Raw genomic sequence first — 27356 nt, 5'->3', positions numbered from 1 at the left:
GGTGAAAGCAAATTACATCGCCATCAACAGATGTTTTACTCCTCATATAGTTATAATGGAGTAAAACAAAAACACCTAGTCGCAGAGTGACTGATAATGTTTACAATATATACTGCTTCAACAAATATGGTAAAGCACACAGGTTTAAAGTATACAAAAAAAAATGCAAACAAGGCCTGCAGGCATTTTGTGAAATTAGAGTTTGGCAAATTTGAAAGGCACATCATAGGAAGCTCAATTGATTTTATGTTGCAAGTACTTTTTTTGATATTATTTAAGGCTAGGGCTTGATTTCCCGCTGGTGGTGGTATGAGTGTGAATGGTCATTTGTCTCTGTGTGTTCTATTGGCGACCAGTCTAGGGTGTAGTCTGCCTTTCGCCCGAAATCAGCTGGGATAGGCTCCAGCAACCCCCGTAACCCTTATGAGTATATGCGGTATGTAACCATGAAACTGGTTATAGGCACACAGCAATAATTAAATGCAACAAAATTAAACTAAAAAAAATTAATAAACAGACAGACAGACAGCCAGATAAGATAGACATAACATTACAGCTACTAAGGGAAAACAAAGCCACATAATTGGCTGACTTCTCCCAACTGAGCCTCGTGAAGCGCAGCGTTAATAACAAACTGATGAGAAATTCATTATGGCTCCAAATAAAAACAACCTCTCCTTGATAAGAGACCCATATATTTTAATGAGAGTATGCCTCTGTGTTTTCATTATCTGGCCAAGCCCCAAAAATCTTAAGACAAGAATTGAGAGAAGAATGCGATTAAACTCGGAATATTAACAGGAACAGAAGCAAGGCAAACAATAGTATACAATAGTGTACACAAGTAGGGAAAGTACCAACCAGGCAAAAGAGTGACCTTTCCTTCCTTCTCATTTTTAAAATATTCTGCAATAGTAAATTTTTCACAAGAACGATTCATGTGTATGTAAGCAAGCTCCCATTAAAACTTTTGTGAAACCTTGGAGAAAAATACTCTAATGATAAATAAGAATTGAATTCACCATCTGACTTTTAATATCCAAAATAGAAAACAGCACGATTTTAGAGTCCACTGTAGAATTTATCCAAGGTATAGACATCGATAAAGAATTGGGTTTGCTGACACTGAACATAAGCTCAATTTTGGCTAACTTATTCAGCAAACTGCTTGCCCACACTAAAAATTTACTACTAACAAGTAAAAAAAAAACTATCAACAGCTTTCAACAACTTGAACAGATGGATGGGTAAAAAGTACAGAGGTTTGACCTCAGGGGTGGAATGGAGCTATGGGATCACATTAAACTGGACCAATAATCTTTCTCGGTGTCATTAAAATGATCAATGCAATTCTAATGAGATAACATCTGGAACAAAGAACCCTAATAGCAGACAGCTGTTGGGCAATAGAAGCTAATTAGAGAACATTATGTAATGTTAAATAATGAAATATGAAAAAGAAATCCAAGATTTGGACACTAAAATACAACATTGTTGAATATTTTATAAATGGTATCATACAGCATATTTTTGGGTTTAAAAGGCACGCCTAAAATCATTTACTTTTATATTATATGTCCTCAGTATTTTAATTCATAAACTGTTTTTTGAGTGTAAGCCAATGGCAATGCAGGTCGGGCAAAAATGACAGACAATAAGTGTCTATTTGCACAGAATTGTAATAAATAAATAAAAGTTCCTCCTCAAAACACCGAATGAGCCAAGAAACAGGATCCAATTAGTTTTGTGCTTAGAAAAAGTAAATAATGAAGAGTGAAGTAAAAGAAAACTTTATAATAGGGTTTGTACAAGTCTTTGGCCATTATGGGAATATATAATTACAACGAACAAAGAGCAGTGTGTGGTCCAACAAAAAGCATTAGTAACATATAATGGAGGAACACACAGGATGAAAATCCTTTCAGAATGTCCAATCAGTGTAGCCCTATGAATGACATGGATATAAAGCTGTATCCACTCATCTTCATTAAGCAGAATTTCTTTTATCTTCTCTTTTATTTCCAATCTTCGAATAGTAAATTAAATGATACCATGGAAGGCACAGTGGTGCGTATGGTTAATGACTGCCTAATAGTGAAGAGATTCTCAAATTAGAATCCTCAGCTTTTCTTGTGTGGATTTTGCATGTGTGGGTTAAAGGTAAAGTCAATATTTTGGTTTGTGACAATATTACAACATATCCAACTATAAAGATTCAAATTCGTGAACACAGACAACCGTCCTCGTCGTCAATCACACTGCGGCTGTGCTGGGATTGATCCCACGTCCCCAGCGCCAAAAATCCTACTTTGCAGTTTATCAATGGTCCCAACTAACCACGAAAAACTAGGGGTCATTGTAAATATTTTAAAGTGCAATCATTAAAAACAATCTGCAAAGAGTTTAATGAATGCCAGTGTCTGAATTATTATTATTTCTGCATTTGACCTCAGTCATTGGCCAAGTGTGTTTGCTTCAAGGCTAAAGTGTGCATGTATGTGTGTCTGGTCATCCAATCAGCAATAACAACATAAGCTCTTAAGACCACTCAGAACATAAAGACACGGACCGGCCACGTCAACATGATTAGATATCACCTGGCATCCTACATCTTTGGCGACCCTCAAGGGCATCACTCTTTGGAACACTATAGATTGCTCATCAATCCAGCCTCTTCAATATACTCTAATTGTCGGAAACAACTCTAAGACAAAAGCAACAACAAATTAGGTTTTTTAATTCAAAAACATGGTCATGGACCAAGTTTAATTTGACTCCACTGTAACAATCTTTCCTGCCATGTGTTAAATTAAGTCAACCAATGTAGCACATTAATGTGAGAAAAAGGAGAACAATATGACTCCTGTTTAGAGTAAGTCTCTTGATATACTGAACACAACTGACTTTGCGGTGTGTATTTCATTGGTCTTTCATTATTGTCACCTCATAATCGCTTCAGCTATGTTGTACTTAGCAGCCATGGTGAAGACCAATGAACTATGAAACAAAAAACTATTTACGGTTGTGTGGATAGCATTCTTTTTCAGCAATTACTGGTACCCCCTAGCGTGGCGGCATCCCAAAACTACGCACCAAAAAAAAAATACAAAGAATGATATGGTAATCCTCTAGCTGCCCGCTGGGCTGAAGCTTACAACGAAAAAAAAAGTTTTGACAGCTTTGCTAAAGAACTGCAAGATAGGTCCAAGTTTGGACAGATTTGGGATTGTCTTTAAGGGTGGCTCTTTTCTTTCTACCTCAATCTAGTGAATGTTAATTGTCATTACGGAAAGTTTATGACATATTCCTAATTGTAAGACTTTTATATGGCATAGGTGTATTGGAGATTGCAATTATGAATAATGCAAAGTTGCAAGTGAAATCAGCATACAGTAACAAAATGAGATAAATGTGCCTAAGCCCTTGTTAAATGAGCATAACAAATGTACTGGTGGCAAGGGATTACATTTATTTGTTTTTGTAGGTCAGTCTAATAAATAATTCAAGCATGATTGCATAAAGAATCGGTCAATAAGAGTGGTTGTGTCAATAGCAGGTAGGGCAAACAAGTGCTTGCTTACTAGCCATGATGGAGGAAGGGAAATATTCCAAGGAAAATATCAAGTGGACCCTGGTGAGGTTGTCTGTTGAGCAATGTTGAGAAAATAGGAAAGGATTCTTCTTTTCTTAAAGCTCCCTATTCAAGTGAAAGAATTGGTCGGACAATCCGAATGAATGCCTTTGATCCATCTTACAGTTATTCTCCCCTTGAATGGATTGAAATAATGTGCAGACTGAGCAACACATAACGGTCATGTGTTAGGCGTGGGGGTGCATTCGTTCAGTTCATAGCAACACCTGGCATTCAGCACTTTGCGAGGGAAAAGCTGTCAACTCGGTGAGCACCTACTGCCACCAAGTGCCAGCATACATTACTACATTACTAGTTGGAGAACAACGTGGTGGCGAGACAAAAATCTCCCGAGAAAAAAACAAACCACCCTGTAAGCAAATATTAGGAACGTGAGCTCTCGTGGTTAGTGAAAGCAAGTGGGCCAAAGTGAATAGAAAATCTGTAAATTCTTCCAATTGGTTGAATAACGCATGAAGCCAGTGGCGATTGAGGCAAAACAAATCTAAAGGGTTCGTTCTGAGTATGTTTACAGATTGATAGATGCAGTGTTTAAGGACGTTTGGCCAAACAGTGTGACTGGTGATTATTCTGACAAATTTTGTGTAAACATATCAATCATGTCTCCGATTGTGACAAGAGAAGGATTTTTGAAGGAAGGAAAGGAAGGAAAGGAAGCTGCGTGTTGATTATTCATTGGACTTTATTTGTCTCCATTGGCAGGAAGACATGATACCTTATTTGCCCTCAAGTCTCAATAAGCCTGAAAAAACTCACACTTACACTTCCTGTAAATACTTCTCTTGTGTTTATCTACCAAATCCGGCATTGTTTCGGTCAAGATTCACAAATAACAGCAAGATTTAAGTAACAAGCAGTGGCTCACTCCGACCCCATGCGATGTGGGTTCCATTTTCACATAATGTAGCAAGCGTTTGGCAAAACTACAGACAGGAGTGTGCTCTATCAAGACCACCCACTACCTCCCAGCATTGTCCGTCTAAACCTACTCAGACACATTTAGTCGGCAACACTCCGAGCGTAAGATGGAAACGTGATCAAGATTAAATATACGCCGATACTGCAAGCGATATCAAAAAGTTACAGAGGCAAATAAAGAATTTCAGAGGAGCCGTTATACATAAACCATGGGGATACACAGAAATTCACAGCTGTGTGAACAGTTAAAGCAGATGCGACGGGATGTGATGGTGGATGCATACAGAGAGGTGGGCTGTAAAAATATGCAATAAACTTTATGGCGCCTAATGCGGCCCTGCAGCAGACTCCTGCTGGGCCAAGCATGTCGACAGTGACGCTCAGTGTGTAACAGAACCGTGGGGGAGAGATGTACAACGGAGAGCATTCACAGCTTCAATCCGTGATGTGCCGAAAATGCATCAAATACAGATATACAGTAGGCTGTGCTCGGATTCACATTTTTCATATCCCTCCTTTTTTATTGGCCACCCTATCAAACACTCTGCCTGCAATAGCTGAAGCCAAGATGTAATAGGCACATCTGTTGGACCTGCATGGAGGAAAAACAAATGGGTCGCACACAAACACCCCAACACACCCCGTCATTAGATTGTGCACACACACACTGACACAAGCATAAACAAAATCTAAAGCATTGAGAGACCTCGTTCAATCCAATATTGGTGTGCGGTGACCACTTTGGCTTTTTATGATCCCCTCAACATCAAGAGAAGCAGTTCAACTGATGGAAGAGCAGCAATTGCGTATAGTACATTTGAAAAGATGTATCGCAGAGGGAAAGAGAGAAAAATAGTAGGAATAAAATTGGAAACTCCCAAAAATTCCAATGAACACCTACAGGTGATCTTAAGCAGAAACAAATTCGGAAAAAAAACAACAGCGTTGGTCCACTTCACAGCAAATATCTATCCGAGACGAATTAACACGTCGCTGGCAATATTAAAAGATCATAATTTTAATCCGAGCACTGATCGGATTAAAGAATCTTTATCATGTAAATGTTGCCACTGTCACCAGAGGTTGAAGTTCTAATAACAGCTGATCAGCTACAAAAAGTCCCCAACTATAAATATAGAGGGTTCTATTTCTGTGGATGGTGCATCTGCAGTAGTGTGAGATTGCTGGCATTATCTAATTTTTATGCTCGCTTCTTATTTGCCAGTTTGGCAAACAGGACTGCGTCATGCTGGGCCTTGCAGTGTGGTGGTGTTGTGTCCTTGAAGATGTTCCTCGCATAGGAAAATATAGTATGTAAGTCAATCTAAACTTTTGACATTGTAGATAAGAAAATCCCAATTTTTTTAACAGTATGTCAGTACAGATGTTGGTAATAGACAGTTCAACAACTAATTTGGGCGGTATTACTAAAAGTAATGGGACAATTGGTTGCTCAGCTGTTTATGGCTTGTGCATTTATGGCTACCACTGGAAATGTATACTTTGATCATGTGAGTACTTCCAAAAGCATTGGGGTAAATGGTGAAGTGTTAACGTGAGCTGCTCCCATTCTGCCAAATATTCTCATAATAGAGTTGAAGCAAAGGTCTGGCACTGTATTACTAGCGATGAAACCCAGCATACGGGATTGGCACCTCCGGCTATCATTCACTGCAAAATATTTGCAACAAATTATTATAAAGTGACTGAGTTTTGATTTGTTTTTGTTTTTTAATCTTGTGTACTATTACTTTTGACTGCAATGAAAGTCCTGGACATGACTGGAGAAGGAAACTAGCAATTATTGTGTCCAGTTTTTCAATCCCTACATTTCAACAACTGTCTGGCCTGAAGAATGCTACAAACTTTTTCAGTTTATGAATTGTACTTTCACTCAACGAAAAACATTTCGTACCCTTCCAAAACAGGTTTCCTTGATCCTGATTTAAAATACCTATAATCTATGCAGCACACTGGTGCAGGCCATGTAGAACCACACAAATGATTATTTTTTCATTGAAGCGCTTTGAAAGGACCAAGGACATGAGCAACATTAAATCTGATCAACCCTCAGCACCCTGTTAAATAGCTTGCTTGAACCAAAAGGAAGAATCCTTTTGAAATGCCGTATTTCTCATTTTCTAAAGGTACTTTGAAAACTCATTTGGACTGTGAACAAGCATGTACTTAGAATTGATTTTTCAGAAATTCATCTCCTATAAATCATGTTTATATCTATGTATATATGTATAGTGAGAAAGAGAGGGGTAGGTAGGTTCTGTGTATTCTGTTCATCCATCACTCAATCTTGAGGTGGAAAGAGCATTTGAGACTTAGAAATGTTGCACATTTGCACGCTGGTCAAACTGGATTAAATCCAATTCACAACATTCTCTATTCCTAGCTCGTTCTCTAGCGGGAGAGCAAGGAATGTCAGAGAAATTTCATGCCTGAGACAGAGGAGTTACAGTTACTCATTCCCAACAGACAATCATAGCCAGCTCTCTCCCTCCAGCATAAGTGAGAGCGCTCTATCCCAATGACACACGCTGACAGCGTGAAAATGGGAATCTGCCAGCAAAGCAGGGAGTTAACTGTGACCAACCACCAGCTAACCAGGCTAAACACTTTCAGCTTCCTTTGACTCTCATGGCCCTATTATAGAAAGAAACCCCATGGTGTATTCAACAAGGCCCGAATATTTTTCACCTGCAATATCATTGGGTTCAAATGCTAACTTTAACATTGACATGTTGTTACATGTTAAAAACATGGTTAAAAAGGATGGTTTTGTCAGAATACATAGGCTGAGCTAGGTTGCCATGAACTGTTTTACCTTAATATTATATCATATTCGGCATTAGATGCTTCAAACCATCAAAAATATTTTGTTTATAAAAGCACTGAAACCAAACTGTCTCAAACTAACATTATGCTTGTGCCAAAATGGCTCCAAAGTGCATGAACTATCTACAACACTGATGGTAAGTTCAAAAACCAATAATCAATAACCAATAACAAAAACAGAATATACACAGAAATGGAAAATAGGCATGAATATGTACCAAAATTTAACTAGTTTTTTAGGTGTCTGTACACAAGGATTAAACAATTCAAGATACGATCTTAGATTATATTTGACTGCAGGGAAAAGTTCTTTAACAGGGCTGCACGCCAACATGTCATAGTGATACTAATGTAAATACTGTGTAGACATTTGCATCCGTGAATCTTTGTGTATAATTTAACCCTCAAAAAAGTATCATCAAATTATACATTGTGTTTTGCAAATGGTGTAGATTCCACATTATTAAAAATAAATAAAAACAGAAGCCAAATAGAAATGATGGACTACTTACCGCAACTTTGCTCCCAGTTATCTGCATGCAGCAGTCAGCGGAGAAGGTTAATGTGCAAAAAGACACAAACAGCAAAGTCATAAGTAGGCCAGACAATAACACATTGAGGCATGAGCGTTAACTTGTTTGATATTACAAATTGTCCATCTTACACAATACAGCTATGAATTCTTTAAATATAATATTGGACAAGAGGACAAATATACTAATAGAAGCACATACAAAGCAAAATGTTTTTTTTGATAGCTAAATATTTCCAGATGTTTCAGTTGTTAATAGAAGCATGGGGGGAAAGCGTCAGTCAGGCAAGCTATTACAACGGGACTCTTACTATTTGCACCTTTCTTAATTTATTCCTTAGAATTTCTATCAATTAAATGGCAACAACTGTGGAAAAGAAAAAAAATCCTATTTTTAGCTGATCTGTTATATGTACACATCCGTGAACCCAAAACAGAGTTACTGCATTTCTTGAGTCAAGATAGTGAAAAATATTCTACTGAGCCAAATTAACATAGACCTCAAAATTTGCAATAAATAAGAGATGAGAATATTTTTCATACCGCATCTCTCAAGAGGAAAACATGCAGATATAAGTACAATACATCTTTACAATGACAGTTGGAGGCCTGAAAGTGTGCCTTTCCAGCAGATAATTGTATTAAAATGAAGTTTCTCTTTATTGCATCTGAGGAAATGCCTATTGATTACATATCATCATGGAACACGCTGCTGCGCCTTTAGCTTTTCATCTCCTTCTTTGTCTCCTTCTCATAGCGCCTTACTCTCTAGCGTACTCTCTTCTAATCTTATTTCCCATGTCTCACTGTGATTGTTCCTGTCGCAGGTGCCATTAAGTCCAATTTACAGTACCTGCTGTGTGACATAGCTGTTATGAATCGGTCTTTGTATGCCGCTTTCCCACATGACACTCGTCAGACCAGCAATGTAGTATTGTGCTGACTAGGCTTACTTGTAGGTAGCTAAGCTCTTTTCCACAGTTGATGCCACCAGAAATGTACAAAAACTAGAAGCATATTAAAGAAGCATACATCCTTTGAGATGCACACACCGACTTGACAAGGCACGCAAAGGTGAGGGAGGAGCTTGACGTTAAAATTATGAGCAACATAGTCATTTAAGATGGAAGGATGGCTAAGTATTACAGTGAAATAATAAATCCTTATGACATGATAGGGAGTATATAGGATAAATAAAACCATTTTCTTGAGGTATCCAACAAATCAATACAATAGTATCTGCATTGAAGTGCAATATGGATGTTGGACACGTTGTCTTTACAAGCCACTCCCAACACACACCTTAAGCTTGAGGTACAGCCGAGTTTAAAATCAAACAGGAAATCACCAGACAAGCACAATCTCAGTGAAAGGAATTAACAGGGTTACAGGAAAAGTGGTGGTTTTTTTTTAGGTTGGTGAACATTAAAAACTGCAGGAAATATTGAAAGCATGGGAAAGACATGTTCATGCAAAGCTGATGGTCAACAGTGTCCCTAAGTTTTTAAGCAGAGTGAATATTTTAATGAGTCGGTCGGTATGTGGAAATTCTGCTATGCGAAAAGAGTTTTTTTTATGTTGGTAGGTGTTATTCGCAAGACAGTTTGAAATGTTTATCAATTCTGCCGGGCAATACTGAGATAACCACCCATGAGGGGATGGAGAAAGGAATAAATAAAACATTTATTTTGAAAGACGCATTACACGAGTAAGCAAAATATTCACAGTGATATGTATAATGTAGTGGATTTTTTTAAGTTGCATAGTATTTGTTTGTCAGAATATGGCTGTAAACCTCCCCGTTATTAAATACTCAATGATTATTTGAAGCCAAATAGATGCATCGTATGAGAAATACTGTATTTTACAGCAATTAAAAATAATAAGATTCTATCAGGACGTTGAAAAGCCATCAACAACTGAGAGGAAAATGCAAAAAAGGAAAAACCAAACCCAAACTGGACATACAATCAATCACCAAGCACCAAAGCAAACCAACACAGCAACATTCCTGCATTAATGCTTTTTTAAGAAGCCACTATTGGCCCATTTTCCAATTCTAATCTGGTCAATACCCTGATTTTAAAGTCAGTAGCTGTCATATTTAGACAAATAAAATAGTATTCATTTAAATAATCCAGTTTTCTTGGGTCTATTGAAATGCACTAACTGCCCCATATTATTGATGGTATGTATTCATAATTTAATTAATTGTATTTTATTCAAACTAACTGAGTTTCAGAAAATTAATATCAGGCCAAATTTATTTTGCAAAAAAAGTGCTCCGGTTGTCATGTCATAAACTGAGATCAAAGATACTAAATTTACCAAAACTAAACTAAAGTTGCTCTAAACGCCGACTAAAGAGAATCCACATGAATAAAGGCAACACTTTTCATTGCCAGAGGGTACCCCACTTTTGGCAGCCAATGATATGTCAACACTGGCATTCAAACACCCCCTCTTCAACATCACGTCGTAATGGCGGGGTGCTGTGAGACATGTTTTGTTCTCCTCTTTTGACTCCTCACATTATGTCAGTCATTTGAATAAAATATTGTTCGCAAAAGCATAATGGGCCCAGTGAGGAGTTCAATCATCTCGGGGAAAAAAAATCATCATTATCAATAATACCGTTTAATTACCATAACAATGAGGAGTCAAATAAATGATGATGCTTCACAGGTTTGGAAAGCAGAATCTAAATAATCACTCTATCCAAGATGATGGCTGATGAGTCACTAAGATTATGTTTTGGTGGTATGAATAATGAAAAACAAGGTTTGTTTCCGCCACTGCAAATGTGGCAGTGCTGAGAAAAATTTTCAATAATATTAACAGCGAATTACAATTCAGCACAGGAATGACTGATTAAAAAAAAAACTAAATATAACATACTACTTTTATGAAAAAATACAGTGAACGTCAAATGGTAATATTAACATGGAAACACACTAAACTAACACTTTAAATCACCAATGATCAGCTCCTAGTCATAGGTTGGCCAAAAGTGAGCCGGAAATAGGTGGTTAGCCTAAATATAAAGTATGAAAGAAACAAGTAAATCTAAAAAAAAATGTTTTAAAAACACAGGCACGTGTTCAGTTATGGTTTACTTGCATGCAAAAATTGCCCTGACTTTTTAAGTTAATGTTTAGTGCAAGACTGCTGTTGTACCCACAACCCCGTTCACATCATTTCCGCAAAAGTAGATAAATTTGTCAATAAACGTTCGTGCAAGTACACAGCAACCAAAAAAAACAACAATTGAGCATGCAAGTAAACAACTAAAAAAGCACTGACCATCCACCTAAGCATTGAGTGAGTAAGTGAGCACCTACGATTACCCAGTGATGGTGGTGGTGGTAGAATGATGGGAACAAAACAATGAGGGGGATCAGAGGCATAAATCAGACAGCAATCAGAATATTCAGAGGTGTGAAGCATGAAAAGTGCAGCAATGACAGGAAATGCAAGCAAGCTATACTGCAGAAGCACGAGAATCAGGGCTGAACTCAATCTGGAGATTCACAATAAGAGTCATCACGGCACTTCAACAGACCAACTAGAGTCAATGGGGAACCGCGCTTTCTTTGTAAGAAAAAAAAAAAAGGACTGACTCACAGATTTTGCAGTGGCTGAGATATATTGGACGACCATTTCCCTTTTGGTGCTTAAATCCTTCCCGCGAAGAGGCGCCTTTCGTTCTTCATTCAGATTCATGTCCTCCTAGACAGCCAATAAAGAGGAAAGCAGTGAGTGACATTTAACAAAATGGAAAAGACAGAACGTTCAAAGACTGTAAGAAAAGATTATTTCTTTACATATTAACTAAGCTTTGTAACACAATATAGATAAATAATGAAAGAATTACTGACATTCAGTGTGATCAAATACATATTTTGCACAGGTTATCCTCATTAAGGCTGTGGATGAGATGGATATTATTTATCTGATTGGAACCAGAAGTCGTTCTATGAAGCTGAACAGAATATTTAACAACACATAATCATTGAAATTAGTTGTTGTGTGGAAAATATTGTGTACATCGTGCCTCTCATATAATTATATGACACTCAAATGTGATGCCACAATGTAGTAAAAGTGTGTGATATTACGTTGCAACTGTGGTATTGCAATTTTATGACATCTTGATTTAAAAGAGGCTCTCAATGATGAATTAATGAACAAGTTGGTTAAAAAAGTAAGAAATCAAAAGCCTTAAACTTACTGTAACATGCCAGTTAACGTGTTAATGCCATGTCTACAAGTACCTTATCAATTTCACTCTGAATCTGTTAAAAATGCTCAAATTTCAATATTAATGTCACACCACTTATTAAGTATGATTAGTTTTCTCGTGTGGCTGGAATGTTTTCATTTCATTTCCCACCCTTGGAATTAGATCAGATCATTTTACAGCGTTTCATTTCAACAGGATTTCCAAGGTAAACCAAGATGAGGGGATAAAAAGGCAGTATTCATCCTTCCTTGAATAAATAAATGTTGCACTGCTATCTCAAAATTAGAAACTGGTCGTAGAGGACAAACCAATCAAATTATTATTAAAAAGCCTTGATCGGCAAGCCTATGCACACTATTGAGGTGGAGTATGTTTTGCTATTTTCATTCACAACACTGTAAAAAAGTGCCTTGAATTTGAAAAGAGACTGGATGGAGCAAAGGCTCAGCAGAGGACTAATAGCTACACAATGACATGGTGATTAGAATGGAAGTAAATGTTTATAAAAAGCACTCTCTGTCAGAAATAAATGTCTTGGTTTCAGCAGAGAATGAAAAAAGCATGCTAAAATCTCACCAGCCATTTCCAGAGCCTTGCTGCCCTCTATTGGCACAAGAAGAATGTAGTACTACTATTGTCAATTTTGTTTGGCCTTATTTTATTCAAGACATTATTCAAAATCACTCCATTTGCTTGGAGTTTGCCCCATTCATTTAAGATTGAGGAAAATATTACATAATGTGCAATAGCTAGAAAATGTGTATATATTTTTAGATGAAATGTGCAATATAAAAAAACTAATTCTTACAGTTTGATTTTTGATTGATCTACCATATGATATCAGGGACAATTGTTATTGTAATTGGGGTCATCTATTTTGTCTATCATAAAATGGCCACTTTCTACCACTATTTGCCCATCTATATGTAATGTTTTAGGACAAATAACTTATTTATTTTGCTTTTAACCCTTGCACAATGATATACAAGGCCATGCGTGTGTAGCTATTGAACAACATAAAAACACATTTTTGTTTCAACTCATTTCAATGACTTAAAAAGCTGATATGTCGCGGGATTTGAAATATGTACGACTTTTGTGGCAGATTCATCTTGAAAGTTCAACTTTAAAAGCTCCGGAGTCTTTGATTACAATCTGAAACCTTTTCAGATGCATTTTTATGAGCAGTTCAGTGGATTTAATGTATTGCATTTTGATGAGTTGCACTGGCTTCCCACTGGGTTCATCCGGGGGAAAAAACTGAGTTTAGACAAACAAGACTTTTTTTTTTTTTAAAGCAATGATGATGGCTAATCTTTAAATACATCCCATCATCGCTCTGTAGTAGTAACTCTTAATACCGTTTTTTTTTAATGACTCCCCTAATTTTGTCTATTCCTTCATTTCCTCAGATTTCCTTCATGTCCTGTCAATTGTAACCTTTGATTTTAACCGTGTGCTCTTAAGGCTTCACGATGTGAGAGGAAAAGCACTTCCCCAAAAAGAAAATACATTTTCATTTTCACCAGGTCATTAGTGCACAGCGGGGGTCCCAACTAATATGTACTCCCCTTTGAGTCCTGCTGGGCAGCTATGGCTGCAGTATGGCGAAACAAACAATAACAAAAAGGGCTTTCAAAGAAGCGCCAACTGAATTAGTTGTATGCATGACCATAAAAGATTTAAAAGTGTATAAATGTTCCAAAAGTGGGATTTTTGACAAACAAAATGTTAACTCCATTTTAGCTACACTGTGCAAATTGATAAATGTGCAAAACAGCTACTTAAATAACGCTTCAATCTATCATGATGTGCAGAATATTTTGTGAAACTTTAGGAGCATATTAAAGCATATTAGGAGCAAATACGAGATTTTATCTTATTCTAAGAGCTGAGAGGGCTTGAAATGAATAACCCTTTTGGATTGAAATTAATTATTGCTATGCCATTTTTCTGCTCAGGAGTCTGTCAAATGTCAACTCCCACGCAAAAAAAAAATCTACCTTCTGTGTTGTCTGTCAGCAGGCAAATTTCAGCTCGGGTTTAATGTCACGCTACTGCGAGCACAAACATTGTCACTAAGAAATGAACTGAGTGACAAGGATGGGCAACCAGGCAAGGAAATTCTCAAGCCCGAACCTGATTAAAAAATAGGAGCCGCAATCATATTCAAGTAGCGCCTGGTAAAAACGGGCATTGTGTAAAAAGGGAGAAAAAGGCAGACAGAGGTTTTATTCATAACACAACCAATACAATGAAGCTATAGGAAAATGTTCCTTTGTCAGTAGTACACTGACAATGCTTTGAGCCAACTGGGGAGTTTGACAATGTGTTGGTCCTGAAATTAGATGTGTGGGGGGCTTACTTCTGTAACATAATCCAAATCCCAATACAAATGTAGTCTATTTGGGGTCAAGAATTTGTATTGTGTGAAGCAAGTGTGTCTTAAAATAATTATGATTTAATTAGTGGTATCCAACAACTTTGACTATAACACCATTTGTGCAGATTGGGATAAAGGCAAAGTTAATTCAGGTCATTTTTAGCAAAAGAAAATTATGTTCTGTGATCAAAAACATGTAAAGATTAAAACATGAATCACTACAAGGTAACAATGACATCACACTTAATAAAATTAGAGCGGGTAGAAGGTAAAAGTAAGATTACGTCTGTCCTCTAGGTTGCAATTACTTCACCCAATTATTAGAAATACTTCAAGATTATTCTGCAAATCATATTTTGGCCCCAAGTGTTGTGATAGCCTTTACATGACAAATTACTTACCGCATTTCATATTGAATTAATTAAACAGCTGCTTGTGAGCACGAAGGAAAACGTCAAAATTTAATTTGCTGAATAACTACAAACGATGAAGAGTAAGATGATTGACTTACCATCATCTTCTCAAAGAGGTCAATGATCTCCTTTTCCGAAAGGTTCATGGAGCGGTCGTCGAAAAACAGCTGAGGAATGGGTAATTCAGTCTGGTTGGAAAAGGGGTCCATCGGATGCTGAATGAGGGGCTTTTCCTTCTTCATTCCCGTCTTTCTGAAGCTGGTGATGCGATCACGCTGCAAGAAAACACAAATTGCAGAAATCACTCCCAAAATTGATGCTATATTAACTTTCTGAATGAACTATCTTCAATACCAATTCACTGTGAGACAATATTTAATAGAGTTGTGCTATACGTCAAGTTAAATTTACTAACCATCAGCGTTTATAAAAAAAAACATTAAAAGCTAATCAGGAATTAAGATACTTTTTACCAAGTTACACCAGAAAACAGGAAAATAAATAAAAATGTGACCAAAAGACAACAATTTAGAAGAAGTAAATAGTGTATAAACCTCAAGAAATGCCACTTACCACCATACCCAATGATTATACAGTAAATATGCACAATTTTCTTCACATAGTCACTGGCATTAACATTATCTTCTACATATAGTATGGACCAAGATAAAACAGGGCCCCCAACACACACACACACATATGTAACTAATTGTGAGGATTAGTATGGAATGGGATAGAATGGAATGGAGTGAATGTGCTAGATTAAAAGGACATGCACAGTGGTTTTAAAAACAGTGAATCCATCCTCATCTTTTTAATGTGTTGTTTCATTTACATGATTTCATTTGAACCAGTCAGTGGATTGGCAAAGCAAACGTATGATTTGGCGCGTTCGGCACATTTACTCTGGCAGGAAAAAAACATCACTTGCCTTCATCTTATTTTGGATCCATTTTACGGTACTTTACTATTTCTAGTTTATTGGCCTAAAAAAGTAACATATTTTTCAGACTACAGACAAGCTAGAGGAGGTCATGATGGCTTTGCCGCTTTGGATAAGTTTTTACCTTGTCGCGTGAATGCTTTTTTTAATGGGACAACACTGAGATGTAGCAGTGCTTTCTGAGTGCATTGTCGAACATTCTGTTAGCTTCAAATTCTAGCAAATTCCCGAGGGCATGCTTGAAAGGTGAGTTATTTACAGGTGCACGCTGGCTTGTTGTGAAAAAAAGACTGGCTACCAATACAGAAGAACAATTTAAGACTGACTATTGGTCATTTTTACAGATATTCTTTTTCATAGAAAGGTAAAGAAAAAAATGAATACTAACACGGCATGGGATTAGAATTTATGCATAATTTTTACTTTAATATTAGTATTTTTATTATTATTAGTAACACAATGGTCTAAGAAAGTATATAATATATTAACCCGTATAAAAACATATTTTCTTGCTTTAAAAAAAAATCCATAATCAAAATCTCTAAACAACATTATTTGACTTTGTCCTAATGAACTGACTGGTAATGCATGAATGTTATTTTCATGTAAATCAAACAACCCAAAAAATGTAAGTATAAAAACAAACCAAAAAACATGATAATCACATGCATGATGTATTCTTGCTGAATTTTTTTAATGGATCAAACAAGCAGCTGTCACACAGTCAGAGTCCTAATGAAGGATTTCACCAAAGACTTAAAAAAAACTGCATTTATCTGTTTGCCACCGAACGCATGTTTGATCCATCTGTTTATTTCAGTCACATCACATGCAGGCAGATGAGTATGAGCAAAGCAACCCAAAAAAAGAACATGCCAAAGTAAAACCCAACACCTTACCATATCATCAGCCAATGTTTTAATGTGTATGTTCTGTTGAAAGGGAGGGAGGGCAAAGTGTAAATGACAGGAAAACACACAATGACTTGAGGTGAACCGAAGCCCACATCCATCTTGAATGCACCGATAGAGGTTTTTCACCATAGATAAGTATTTATTATAGGAAATATGTCTACCAATGTGTTCCCATCAGCTACAGTTCACGTCTATGTCATAAAGTTGGAGGATTATGGGATTTTTTTCAATAGTTCAATTCAATACCCACATTGTGAAATAGCTTGATTTATTTTGTCACAATATACCTTGCAGTTAAAATTAAAAAAAATTCAACTTCATCTCAAAAAAAGCTTATTCATACAACTCCAATCGAAAATTATGGAATAATCTGTTTCAAGGCCATTCCCTCAGTTCTTTGAGCATAATCATAGATCTAACACAAAGTTTGTTTGAATCATATTGAAAGTCAATTGGTGGAAACTTAGGATAATTTATAAAGTAAATGTTATTTAAAAAGTTTAAATTCATAATAATATAATTAATAAAAATAAAACAGTGAATCCCATTGTATCATTTTATTTTAGCTCCTGGTGGTAAAAGGAAAACATTTACACGTAAAAAAAAAAGTGTTTAGTGATAGCAATAACTGTTATTCCCAACCAATTTAACTGGGCCATCTGTATGATGTCATTTTAAGTCGCACATCGTAACAATAACGATAAAGTCAGTGGCCACAGTGCTGCTTTGATTGGATTTTAGAAACAAAGTCGCATCGACTTTAATGTCCTCTAATAATAACGGCCTAGTTTTAGCTTGCATCTGTGGAACACTATGTATACTCAAACTATGTATAATGGTCCTCTCTGTAAATGAATGGCCAAAGACTCAAGATTCCCCTTCAGAACCCTCTAACATAATTTGTTCGTGTGGACTCAGGCAGAATATACAGATGCCAAAGTAGTGTACACTTTGGGTTTCTGGCATGAGAATGCCGCAAATACCAATGGAATTACCCAATTACACACTGTCTGAAGAAATCAAGTCACATATTTTTCATACTGTAGTCTGAGGTTCAGGAAGAAGGTGTACACATGAGAAAAAGCTATATTGAAAGCATGAGAAATGATTCCATCAAGGAAACCTAATTTAGAGTTTGCTTGCAATTTGTGCATATATTTTTTTTCTGAACCGCTTTATCTTCACTAGGCCCGCGGGGGTTGCTGGAGCCTATCCCAGCTGACTCCAGGCCAGGGCGGGACACCCTGAATTGGTGGCCAGTCAATTGCAGGGCACAAAAGACCAACAACCATTCACACTCACTCATACCGAGGGGCAATGTAGAGTGTCCAATCAAAAAAATATTTTGGAAGTGTATTAAATTTTAAAAAAGTTTATAAACAGACTGCAATCTAGGATGAAGCCTTCGGATTAGTGCAGTACACAGAGTAAACTATGTGTGTAGGCCAGAGTAAACAACTTGGCACATGAATGTTGCAAGTGAGCATGCAAAGGCCAAGATTAAAATAAAAAAAAACTACTGGCAAACTTGTTCTCAGCCGATTTGCATGGAAAAAAAGAAGAGCAATGAGCTATGTAGATTTTTTTATAAACACGCAGCCCAGTAATTGCTTTAAAATAATAAACATTTTCTGTCTTTTTATGCAATGCCTTTAAATGGGCATGAGTGATGGAAGCTATTCTATTATTCCAGGCAGGCATGGGTCCTGTTGGTAGTGTCCTAAAACAGCAATCATTTGGAAGCACACAAAAGGCAGCCCGGGCCAACATGTGAATGGCTTTTCACTGGGCATTGTGACCATGTGACTGCACAGCCAGCCCCTAGGGTCATATCCGTCTATGTCCTGAAAATCTCTTGTACATTTCTCCTTAATACTTGCATGTCACACAGTTATAATGAATGGAGATTGTCAACTAACAATATTTAGTGAGTGCAGTTGCATAAATTCTTGATACAGTCAGGCCCAGAAATACTGTATTGGGCAAAGAGTTTTAGGATTTTGCCTTTGGAGACTGATTAATTTACCTAGGCATACCCTAGCGAAGTCCATATTTTTGGAATGGAGACAACTTAGTGATGTCCTGCATGAGAATATGAATGAGCCTGAGAATCAGATATAAAGGGGGTTTCTTCCGTTGTGTCACAAAAGCATTCTTTACTGCTTCCTCTCTCGCCAACTTCCTGAATGCTATGAGCACACTCCCACGTGATGCATTTCCTGTCTCACATGCTTAACACTGGACCGTTTTTAACATTTCCAAGTGAGTTTATTAAGCCTTATGTGGCAGGATGGAAAGGAATGCAATATTTGAGCATTTTTATAGGGTCTTACTCGAAAAAAAATGTTTGGAAATGATTTAAATTAATTTGATGGGGGGGAAACGGTTCAAATCTTGAAAACCTTTTATTTAGATTAGATTAGATTAGATTAAAGTTTATTCATCCCATACATCTCAAAATATACCATTTTAATCACAAAGCAAAGTGGCTCTCGTAGAAGATTATGCAATATAGTTAACTTTATCTCATCTCTCATCTCATTTTCTGAACCGCTTTATCCTCACTAGGGTAACGGGGGTACGGGAGCCTATCCCAGCTGACTTCGGGCCAGAGGCGGGGGACACCCTGAATTTGTAGCCAGCCAATCGCATGGTACAGTGAGACAAAACCATTCATACTCACACTCATACCAATTCAGTGTCCAATCAGCCTACCAAGTGTTTGCAATGTGGGAGGAAACCAGAGTACCCGGAGAAAACCCACGCAGGCCCGGGCAGAAGATACAAACTCACACAGGTGGACCGACCAGGATTTGAACCCAGATCACCCACTGTGAGGCCGACATGCTAACCACTCACCCACCGGGCCGCCCTAGTTAACTTTATAGACAATAAATTTTCTACTCAATTCTTGTTAGAGCACATGTTATGATCATGCCTATAATTTAAAATGGGAGAAATCAGCCCTATATTCATACAGATCCAACGGGAATGGCTTTTCCCTCATACAGCTTGGAGTGGCATCTTTTACTGTGGTATGTGAAAAGAAAACAGTTTTTTATTCCGTCTAACCTGGTCTACTGAATTCCTCTTTAAAGGTCCTTTCGTTCTCTCACGAGTTTTTTCCCCATAACATCAACAGAAAGGCCCTTGAATCTAACATTAACTTTAGAAGTGTTATTCCAGTGTCCTTGGCTAGGTTAAATATCTACACCCGGTCTCCAGAGCGAAATGGTGTATACGTGATGTAACCCTCTCTTCGGAATCGTAAATAGGCAGCGTTCCTCGTCTACATCTAACGCTCCAGATTATTAAAATATTTGAATTGGAAGCATTTTGGCCTGGCAAAAAAGTTTGGGATAAACAAAACATGACAGTTCATCGACCCACCCACCCAGAGGTGAATGATTACTTCCTCTGAGATTTCAGCAATAACTTATGAACATTTTGAGGACTAATTCTTCGGAGCATTGGACAGGGGAAAGGAAGGGGCTATTTGACTATCGAGACCCTTCTATGGAATCAGAAACATTTGCAGGGTGAGGTTATTCAGAGTCAAGATACTTCAGAGTTGCACAGTGAAAAATCTGGAGTCACGATAATCCAGAGTTGCACAGTAATGTCAGTATTGTTTATATGTCACTTCCCACTGTGATTTCCTGTCTTTCATTCACTGTGGTGGCACGTTCTCTTTAAAAAGTTGCTGGAACACAACCAGTGGTTACAAAGCCTTTGCAACACAGTATTTGGCCCTGGTTATGGGAAAAGTTAATACCATAGCAACATTCCCAGCTTGGTATAGCATTTCAAGTCTATGGTATCAATTGCGGGTTATTACATTCATTTCAAAAATGTGGATAATCTTTGGGGGGGAAGACAATGTTGACCACTAAACAATTCAGTTTGGTGAGAAGGTCAAAAATATTTAGCACATGAAAATTCCCCCTTTTTTCCAATGTGGCAGCAATTTTTTGGAACCACAAACTTCTTCCATTTGCTGTTAATGTGTTGCACATAGCTGCTCAGACACGAAAAATGCATTTGTAGTTTTATATTTCTCCACGTGAAAGGTACAGCAGCAGACTCTAAATAACCTCACTTTGAAAGTTTTGGGTATCATTAGTCATAACAGACAATATTTACAAAATAACCAGAAATCAGTGTGCAGCCATTTGACCTTTCAGTAAGAGGCATCCTGTTGAGCTTGATTAATTTGCCCTGCCAAAGTTATTCATTTTTTAAAATAATAAAAACAATAATAAAGGAGACCAATCATGGAACTCCAATTTTTCCTGACTATTTCATGCATAGGACAGGTAAAAATTAATATCTAACCTAGTTGAGGAGTGTCATGTATGCTCTTTGTCAATTGAATGCAATTACTTTCAACCCTCTCTGCAAATTAATTTTGAATTATTTGATGTCACAGTGTTGTCACCTTATTAGACATGTACCTGCTCATTTATAAATAAAGGCATGAATGCACTTGGTACTCTGCAGTTCAGTACAGAAGCGCCTAAGCCATTTATGGAGTATGATTCAACACGTGTTGTGTTCTTCACAGGTAGGGAGGGCCACGCCACAAAAGCAATGAGTCAACAAACAGTTAAGCAACTATTTTCAACATGAGACTTCAAAACGCCGACGGCCAACTATCAAAACAAGGAGGCTGTCAGCAGTACTTTTAGAGGGAACCAGTTGACAGTATGACGATCACTTGATGCACTAAGTGCAAAGCACAGCACAAGATAAAACACTACCTCCTTAGTGCAATCCCGAAATCTATTAGCTGCACTTAAACTGAGCACATCGATAACTTCTGTAAATGCATTAAAAACCTTGTTACATACTAGTTCATATTTCTTGGTTTTTTCCATATAACTGTGAGAAGCCAATGTTAGGTGCGGGGTTGGAAGTGTTACTTTTTTTCATGTGATACTTTCTAATGAACCTACCAGCTTTTTGTTTCTGCCTTCATCCTCGCTGGATCTCTTTTTAGAAGATTTATTGGGATCATCCCCGCCGCTGGCTTGATCCATTTTGCCTGCAAAGTGGTCGTAAGTTCCCTTCTCGGATGACTTGACAAGAACTCAGCCACTACAACAACAAAAAAGTTGGCAAACTTTACTCGCCAGCCCTCGTCAACACATCGCTCGGCAACACCATCCAGGTCACTTCTTGATGTCAGTATCCATTTGGTTTAAAAAGTAAAAGATTAAAAATATACATGGAAGTAGAAGAGTGGAGAAAAGTAGTATCCAGCTGATGAGCTGTCCCTCAAAAGAGGTGTGGTGTCTGTTCAGCAGTGATTTTTTCTCCGTGGCCCTCTAAAGCAACAAAAACACATGATCTTCATTGTTTTAGTAAAATGTCAAAAATGCTTCCTTAAGACACGATTGCTGTAAAACGAGTTTTCTTAAATTCCTTAGCTATTATTCAAAGTAAACCCAAATTCCGTAAAACAAAATTCCCTGCAAGGCAACTAATATCAAGTATTGTACCCCGATCCTCATAGTATTTCCGAATCCAATTCAAATAGTAATACTATAGTTAGTGATAACATATAATAACGGACATTAACCTTTATAAAAAAATCACGGGTAACCATAGTTTAGTCGTAGTTTTCAGCGTTTACGATCGAGGCTGTTAAACACTAAGATTCAATCCGGGCGATTGGATCGATATCAATACTAACAATAGTGTAAAATCACCGTTGTTCTCTCTAGAATACTTTGAAAGCTGTACATATAGCCACGTTAGCGTACATGGGACTTCGTCGCTCTAGATCGTCAAATGGTTCATCGCTTGCAGTACAAATGAGTAGACATGATAAAACAAATAATCACAATATAAAAAATACAAAATATAGTATTGTTTCCAGTAAAACTCACATTATGCCATCCTGGTAGGCATCGTGGCAATCAAACATGATGGTCAAGCCCACACTAAGCCCCGCCTACCAGCTCCCTATTGGTTGGTGGGCAGGGCTTGGAGTAGGAATCCATGGCAGCTATTTGCCTGGACTTACTGTCCGTTAGAACGTTGGCGTGGCGTTCAGTGTGTAGAGTCAAATCTGATTTCACAGGGAGTGGATCCCTCCCATTGAAGGAAAAAAAATGGATCTATATTTGTAGGGAATTGTGCGAGATGAGTGACATCACACCGGAAGTAACGTGGGAATCATTGACCACGAAACACATAACAACGTGTCCACTGTTTTTTTGTCCACGCACACACCCCCACACGTGCTTGTATTGCGTCATGATTGTGCAACGTGGCTTTCAAGAGTAAGTACTGATTTATCTACTGCTGAAATGTTTGCTGTTTTAAAAGACCTGTTTTGTGCTTTTTCACAAGTCTGAACAATAACAGATGATGTCCGTTCGGCTATTATATTACATATATATGTTCATTAATATGTACTGTCCCTTTATTAAATACAGCAAACTAAGACAAGTATCTTAGCAGCATAACTCTGGGTTACACACATCAATCATTAATTTATTCATTCATTCATTTTCTGAAAATGCTTTATCCTCATTATAGTTGAGGGGGTGCTGGAGCCTATCCCAGCTGCCTTCAGGCCAGAGGCAGGGCACACCCTGAATCGGTGGCCAGCCAATCGCAGGCCACGAGGAGACGGACAACTATTCACTCTGACATTTATACCTAGGGGCAGTGTCCAATCAGCCTACCACGCATTCGGAATGTGGGAGGAAACCAGAGTACCCAGAGAAAACCCACGCAGGCCCGGTGAGAACATGGAAATTCCACACAGATGGACCGGATTTGAACCCAGGACCTTAGAGGTGTGTGGCCGACGTCCTAACCACTCAATCCATCGGGCCGCGTTACATACATCAAGGAACATGAATTCTAACTATAAACCAGAAGAAAACCAGTAAAAGAAAGAAAAAAAAATGAGTAGTAATACATTTGAAAGATTCTCAATTTAAAATTTACATTTCATTTCATCTGATATGCGCATCAAAGACTGCACAATGTAAGAGTTGGTTTTTTTTCCCTTTATTTTTTATCCAAAAGCAATAAAATCTAATAGCACTCTTCACAGTAGGAACAAATTGCTCAAAGTCCAATGCATTTCAATAAGCCAATTAGTTAGGCAGAATCCCCTAATATCCAGATTTTTTTAAGTTATTCACCGCTAAGGGAACTAAATAAACTCTCATTTGTCATACACGCCATGTGAAATACAAAATATGATAACTAAATGTGTTTGAATACTTAAAAGTCAATAGAAAGTACAATTTTTTATTAATAGTATTATTCTACTGCATACGCATTGCCATGTGTTATATTGGCTGTTCATTTTTGGACTTGTCCTGTTTATACTTTGGTGCATCTAATTGAAGCTTACACAGTGACTTCCAATTCTACACACACAGCCATTGTGAAAGTGGAATTTGATGGATAACATGATTTGATTTCAGAAGTTTAACTTAAAACACACATATTGCACAGATGCACTGTAGTGCTTTAATATTGTCCATGCCATCTGTCCTCATCTTGGAGATAGATGACCTGCTGAATTGGTTGTTCTGGGAGCTAAGGATCAATAAAAACAAACCATATATATAAAAACAGCAGCAGCAAGGAGCAGACACAACCATAACCTTATTATATATGTTTTAAAGCCATTATTGCTTTACCTTCTGCACATATTTTTGGCATTGTCACTTAATACATCAAAAGATGGAAAGACAGGCGAATAATGTAATATGGTTATAGTATTGTGAACCTTTTTAATGTCTATATTCTGATTTCACTCAATCATTTTCTGTACCGCTTATCCTCACAAGGTAGGATACATTTTATTCTCTTTTCTCTTTCTCACATATTTATTATTTTATTTCTATATATTTTTTAACTTTAGAAAGTATGTTTGGCAATCATTTAAATGACCGCATAGACTAAGCCTCCATTGTGTTACCTTGCAATGATCTTTTCATATCACTACTACCAGCCCTCTCCCATCATTCACCTTATTTCCTGCAAGCATACGGGATATTTTTGTCAGCTTATCAGCACGGACCATTTAAACTGCTGCTTGTTACTCTATTTGGTTTTATGGTGGAACGGGAACACTGTGGTCAGACAGTGCTGACCTCAGAGGACATGTCAGGTGGTGAAAGGTTTGACCCTGGAAGCCAGTTTGGCTTTGCACCAAAACAAAAATACTACTCAACTCGGAACTCTACAATGTATTTTCGTGTGCCCGAGAGCATCAAGAAATGGTGAGGGTTTTTGCTTAATAACTATATCACACTATGTTTGCATAATCAGAGAAAATCTCAGTCATCAAGCCATATTGACGTGTCTAAAATCTGCCGACAACTCACTGGCATGACAATCATGCTCTTCTTCACCTTTTCACCAGTTATGAAAAGACTACGCCACTTTCCGACATGTGCTGAAAGTCTTTAACCGGGTCGCACTTACGTTAGAACGCAATGTGCCGGCTCAGTTGACTTGAACGTTTCCCATAAATTTAATCGCGTCCTAGTCACAAGTCCGGAACATTCCCTGCTTGCACTTCGTCTGAACGCAGCAGGTTATGTTCTGTGTCACCAGTTGATGACCGGGCTATCACATGGCTGTAATACTTCTCTTCATTGTTCTTCACCATAAAGACACGTGTCAAAGTGGCGGCCCTGGAGCCAAATCTGGCCCGCCGCATCATTTTGTGTGGCCCGGGAAAGTAAATCAGGAGTCCTGACTTTCTGTTTTAGGATCAAATTAAAATGAAGAGTATATATGTATATTAAATTTCCTGATTTTCCCCCTTTTAAATCAATAATTGTAATTTTTTAATCAATTTTGTCTGTGTTTTTAGTTCAAAAATCATTTTGTAAAATCTAAAAATATATGAAAAAGCTAAAATAAACATTGTTTTAGATCTATAAAAAACTGAATATTCAGGGCTTTTAATCCAGTTATTTTAATCCATTTATAACAAAAAAATCTAAATATTATATCTAAAATGGTCCAGCCCACGTGAAATCAAGTTGACGTTAAAGCGGCCCGCGAACCAACCCGAGTCTGACACCCTTGCCATAAGACAAAATAATCACAGAACTAGCACGAGAATTGAACTCATTCACAATACTATTCCTGAAGCCAAATTTCTAATTATAACTATACAAACTAAACTAAACATTCCATCCTTTATGCTTTGTCCATATAATACAATGTCATTTTTATGCATCTACCCAAACGAATAGGGTTTGTATTGAAGGATTGGAGTGAGGTGGATTACTTTAGATATAAAAAATTGAAGAATAATAGAGGGAACCTTGCCTCCTTCATTTTTTCCTTTTTAGAAATAAGTCTTCATGGAAGGGCATCAACAATTTTCTACTTGTGACTACAGGGGGCCCTTCCGGATTTTTGTGCGCCACTGCTGCCATTGCCACTTCATACCCAGTCGGTACTTTTACTGACACGTACTTGCACTGATTTTGGTAGCGAGGTAGGGGTCCTCATTTTGAAATGGTTGTGCAATCACACCATTTTACCTTGGCAGTTGTTAACCACACTCCCTGGATTTCCTTCAAAGCCAGTCAGGGGGAAATGACAATGGTCAGGTTTGTCGAGTCAGAACATTGAACCAAGCTGGGAGAAATAGCTTCAACTCTCAAGCCTTTTCAAATCACCACCAAAGGCACATAAATGCCACCTTGATGAGGAAAGAGACAGGTGTCATTTTTGGGGAGTGCTGAGTTCACAGAAGGGGGGTTCATTATGCTTCCTCTTGTTACTCGCAATGGTGATGTGAAGGAACAGCTTTCGAGCAGCAGGGCAAAGCTTTTATTAAAGCTCAAATGGAAGGGCATCAACACCACCCACCACAGACTTCTTTCATGGAAGGCAATCAGAGAAAAACAAGGATGGAAAAAAACAAGAAAATCAAATGAGTCCTTGAAAAGCTCATTACAGATCTAAAACAGCAGGTAGCCAATGGGCAAAAATCTGTCCAATTTATATAACAAGCACATCTTATTTATTTAGGTATTTTATTGTATGATGTAATGTCTTTGTTTATATACTAAGCATAAAACAACAACAATTACAGTGGTACCTCTACTTTTGAAATTAATTGGTTCCAGGACTTGTTTTGCAACTTGAATTTTTCGTAAATAGGACAGAATTGTATTATTTATTTTAATCACAGTGACCCCACCAGTTGTACACATTCAAGTGTAATTGATAATTTTCCAATAAAGCTTGTCATTTCCTATCACAGTTGCTTGGCAACAAAATGTCAATTGGGGAACCAAGCCAAATGGGGGAATTTCTTAGCAAATGACAGCAAATGAGTACAAAATATAAAAAATAAATGAAATAAAATAGAAAGAAAATGTGCATACACACATTAAAATGCCAAACTATTAATTTGATCCAGGCTTTAGAAAAATCTTCATCAAAAGAGAATGGTTTGATCTACATTTAATCAGAAATTGTCCCAAAAAAAATCTACGGTGGATAATCAC

The 27356-nt window shown here is 37.4% G+C and overlaps 2 protein-coding genes across 12 annotated transcripts in view; one reads left to right on the top strand and one right to left on the bottom strand.

Annotated features, from left to right (window-relative positions):
* Nucleotides 1–22833, bottom strand: part of diaph2 (diaphanous-related formin 2) — a 202415-nt gene extending 179582 nt beyond the window's left edge. For 3 of the 8 annotated variants that reach the window (XM_077608608.1, XM_077608614.1, XM_077608610.1), the window contains exons 1-6: nucleotides 22737–22833; nucleotides 21801–22172; nucleotides 16831–16863; nucleotides 15087–15263; nucleotides 11574–11678; nucleotides 7930–7950 (exon numbers count right to left, since the gene is read on the bottom strand). In XM_077608608.1, the coding sequence (XP_077464734.1) occupies nucleotides 7930–7950; nucleotides 11574–11678; nucleotides 15087–15263; nucleotides 16831–16863; nucleotides 21801–21884 (420 nt within the window). In that variant the 5' untranslated portion in view covers nucleotides 21885–22172; nucleotides 22737–22833. Of the gene's footprint in view, nucleotides 1–7929; nucleotides 7951–11573; nucleotides 11679–15086; nucleotides 15264–16830; nucleotides 16864–21800; nucleotides 22173–22610; nucleotides 22672–22736 lie in introns of those variants that run through there. The other 5 variants (XM_077608607.1, XM_077608613.1, XM_077608606.1 and 2 more) reach the window with 5 other exon arrangements.
* A 67-nt stretch (nucleotides 22834–22900) lies between these two features.
* Nucleotides 22901–27356, top strand: part of glra4a (glycine receptor, alpha 4a) — a 49038-nt gene continuing 44582 nt past the window's right edge. For all 4 annotated transcript variants that reach the window (XM_077608617.1, XM_077608616.1, XM_077608618.1 and 1 more), the window contains exons 1-2: nucleotides 22901–23132; nucleotides 23519–23654. The gene's annotated coding sequence lies outside the window, so the exon portion shown is untranslated. The remainder of the gene's footprint in view (nucleotides 23133–23518; nucleotides 23655–27356) is intronic.

The sequence above is a fragment of the Stigmatopora argus genome, chromosome 9 (genome assembly GCF_051989625.1).
Source record: "Stigmatopora argus isolate UIUO_Sarg chromosome 9, RoL_Sarg_1.0, whole genome shotgun sequence".
Lineage (NCBI taxonomy): Eukaryota > Metazoa > Chordata > Actinopteri > Syngnathiformes > Syngnathidae > Stigmatopora > Stigmatopora argus.
The sequence above is the reverse complement of the archived record's forward strand: the minus strand, read 5'-3'. Positions and strand labels throughout refer to the sequence as shown.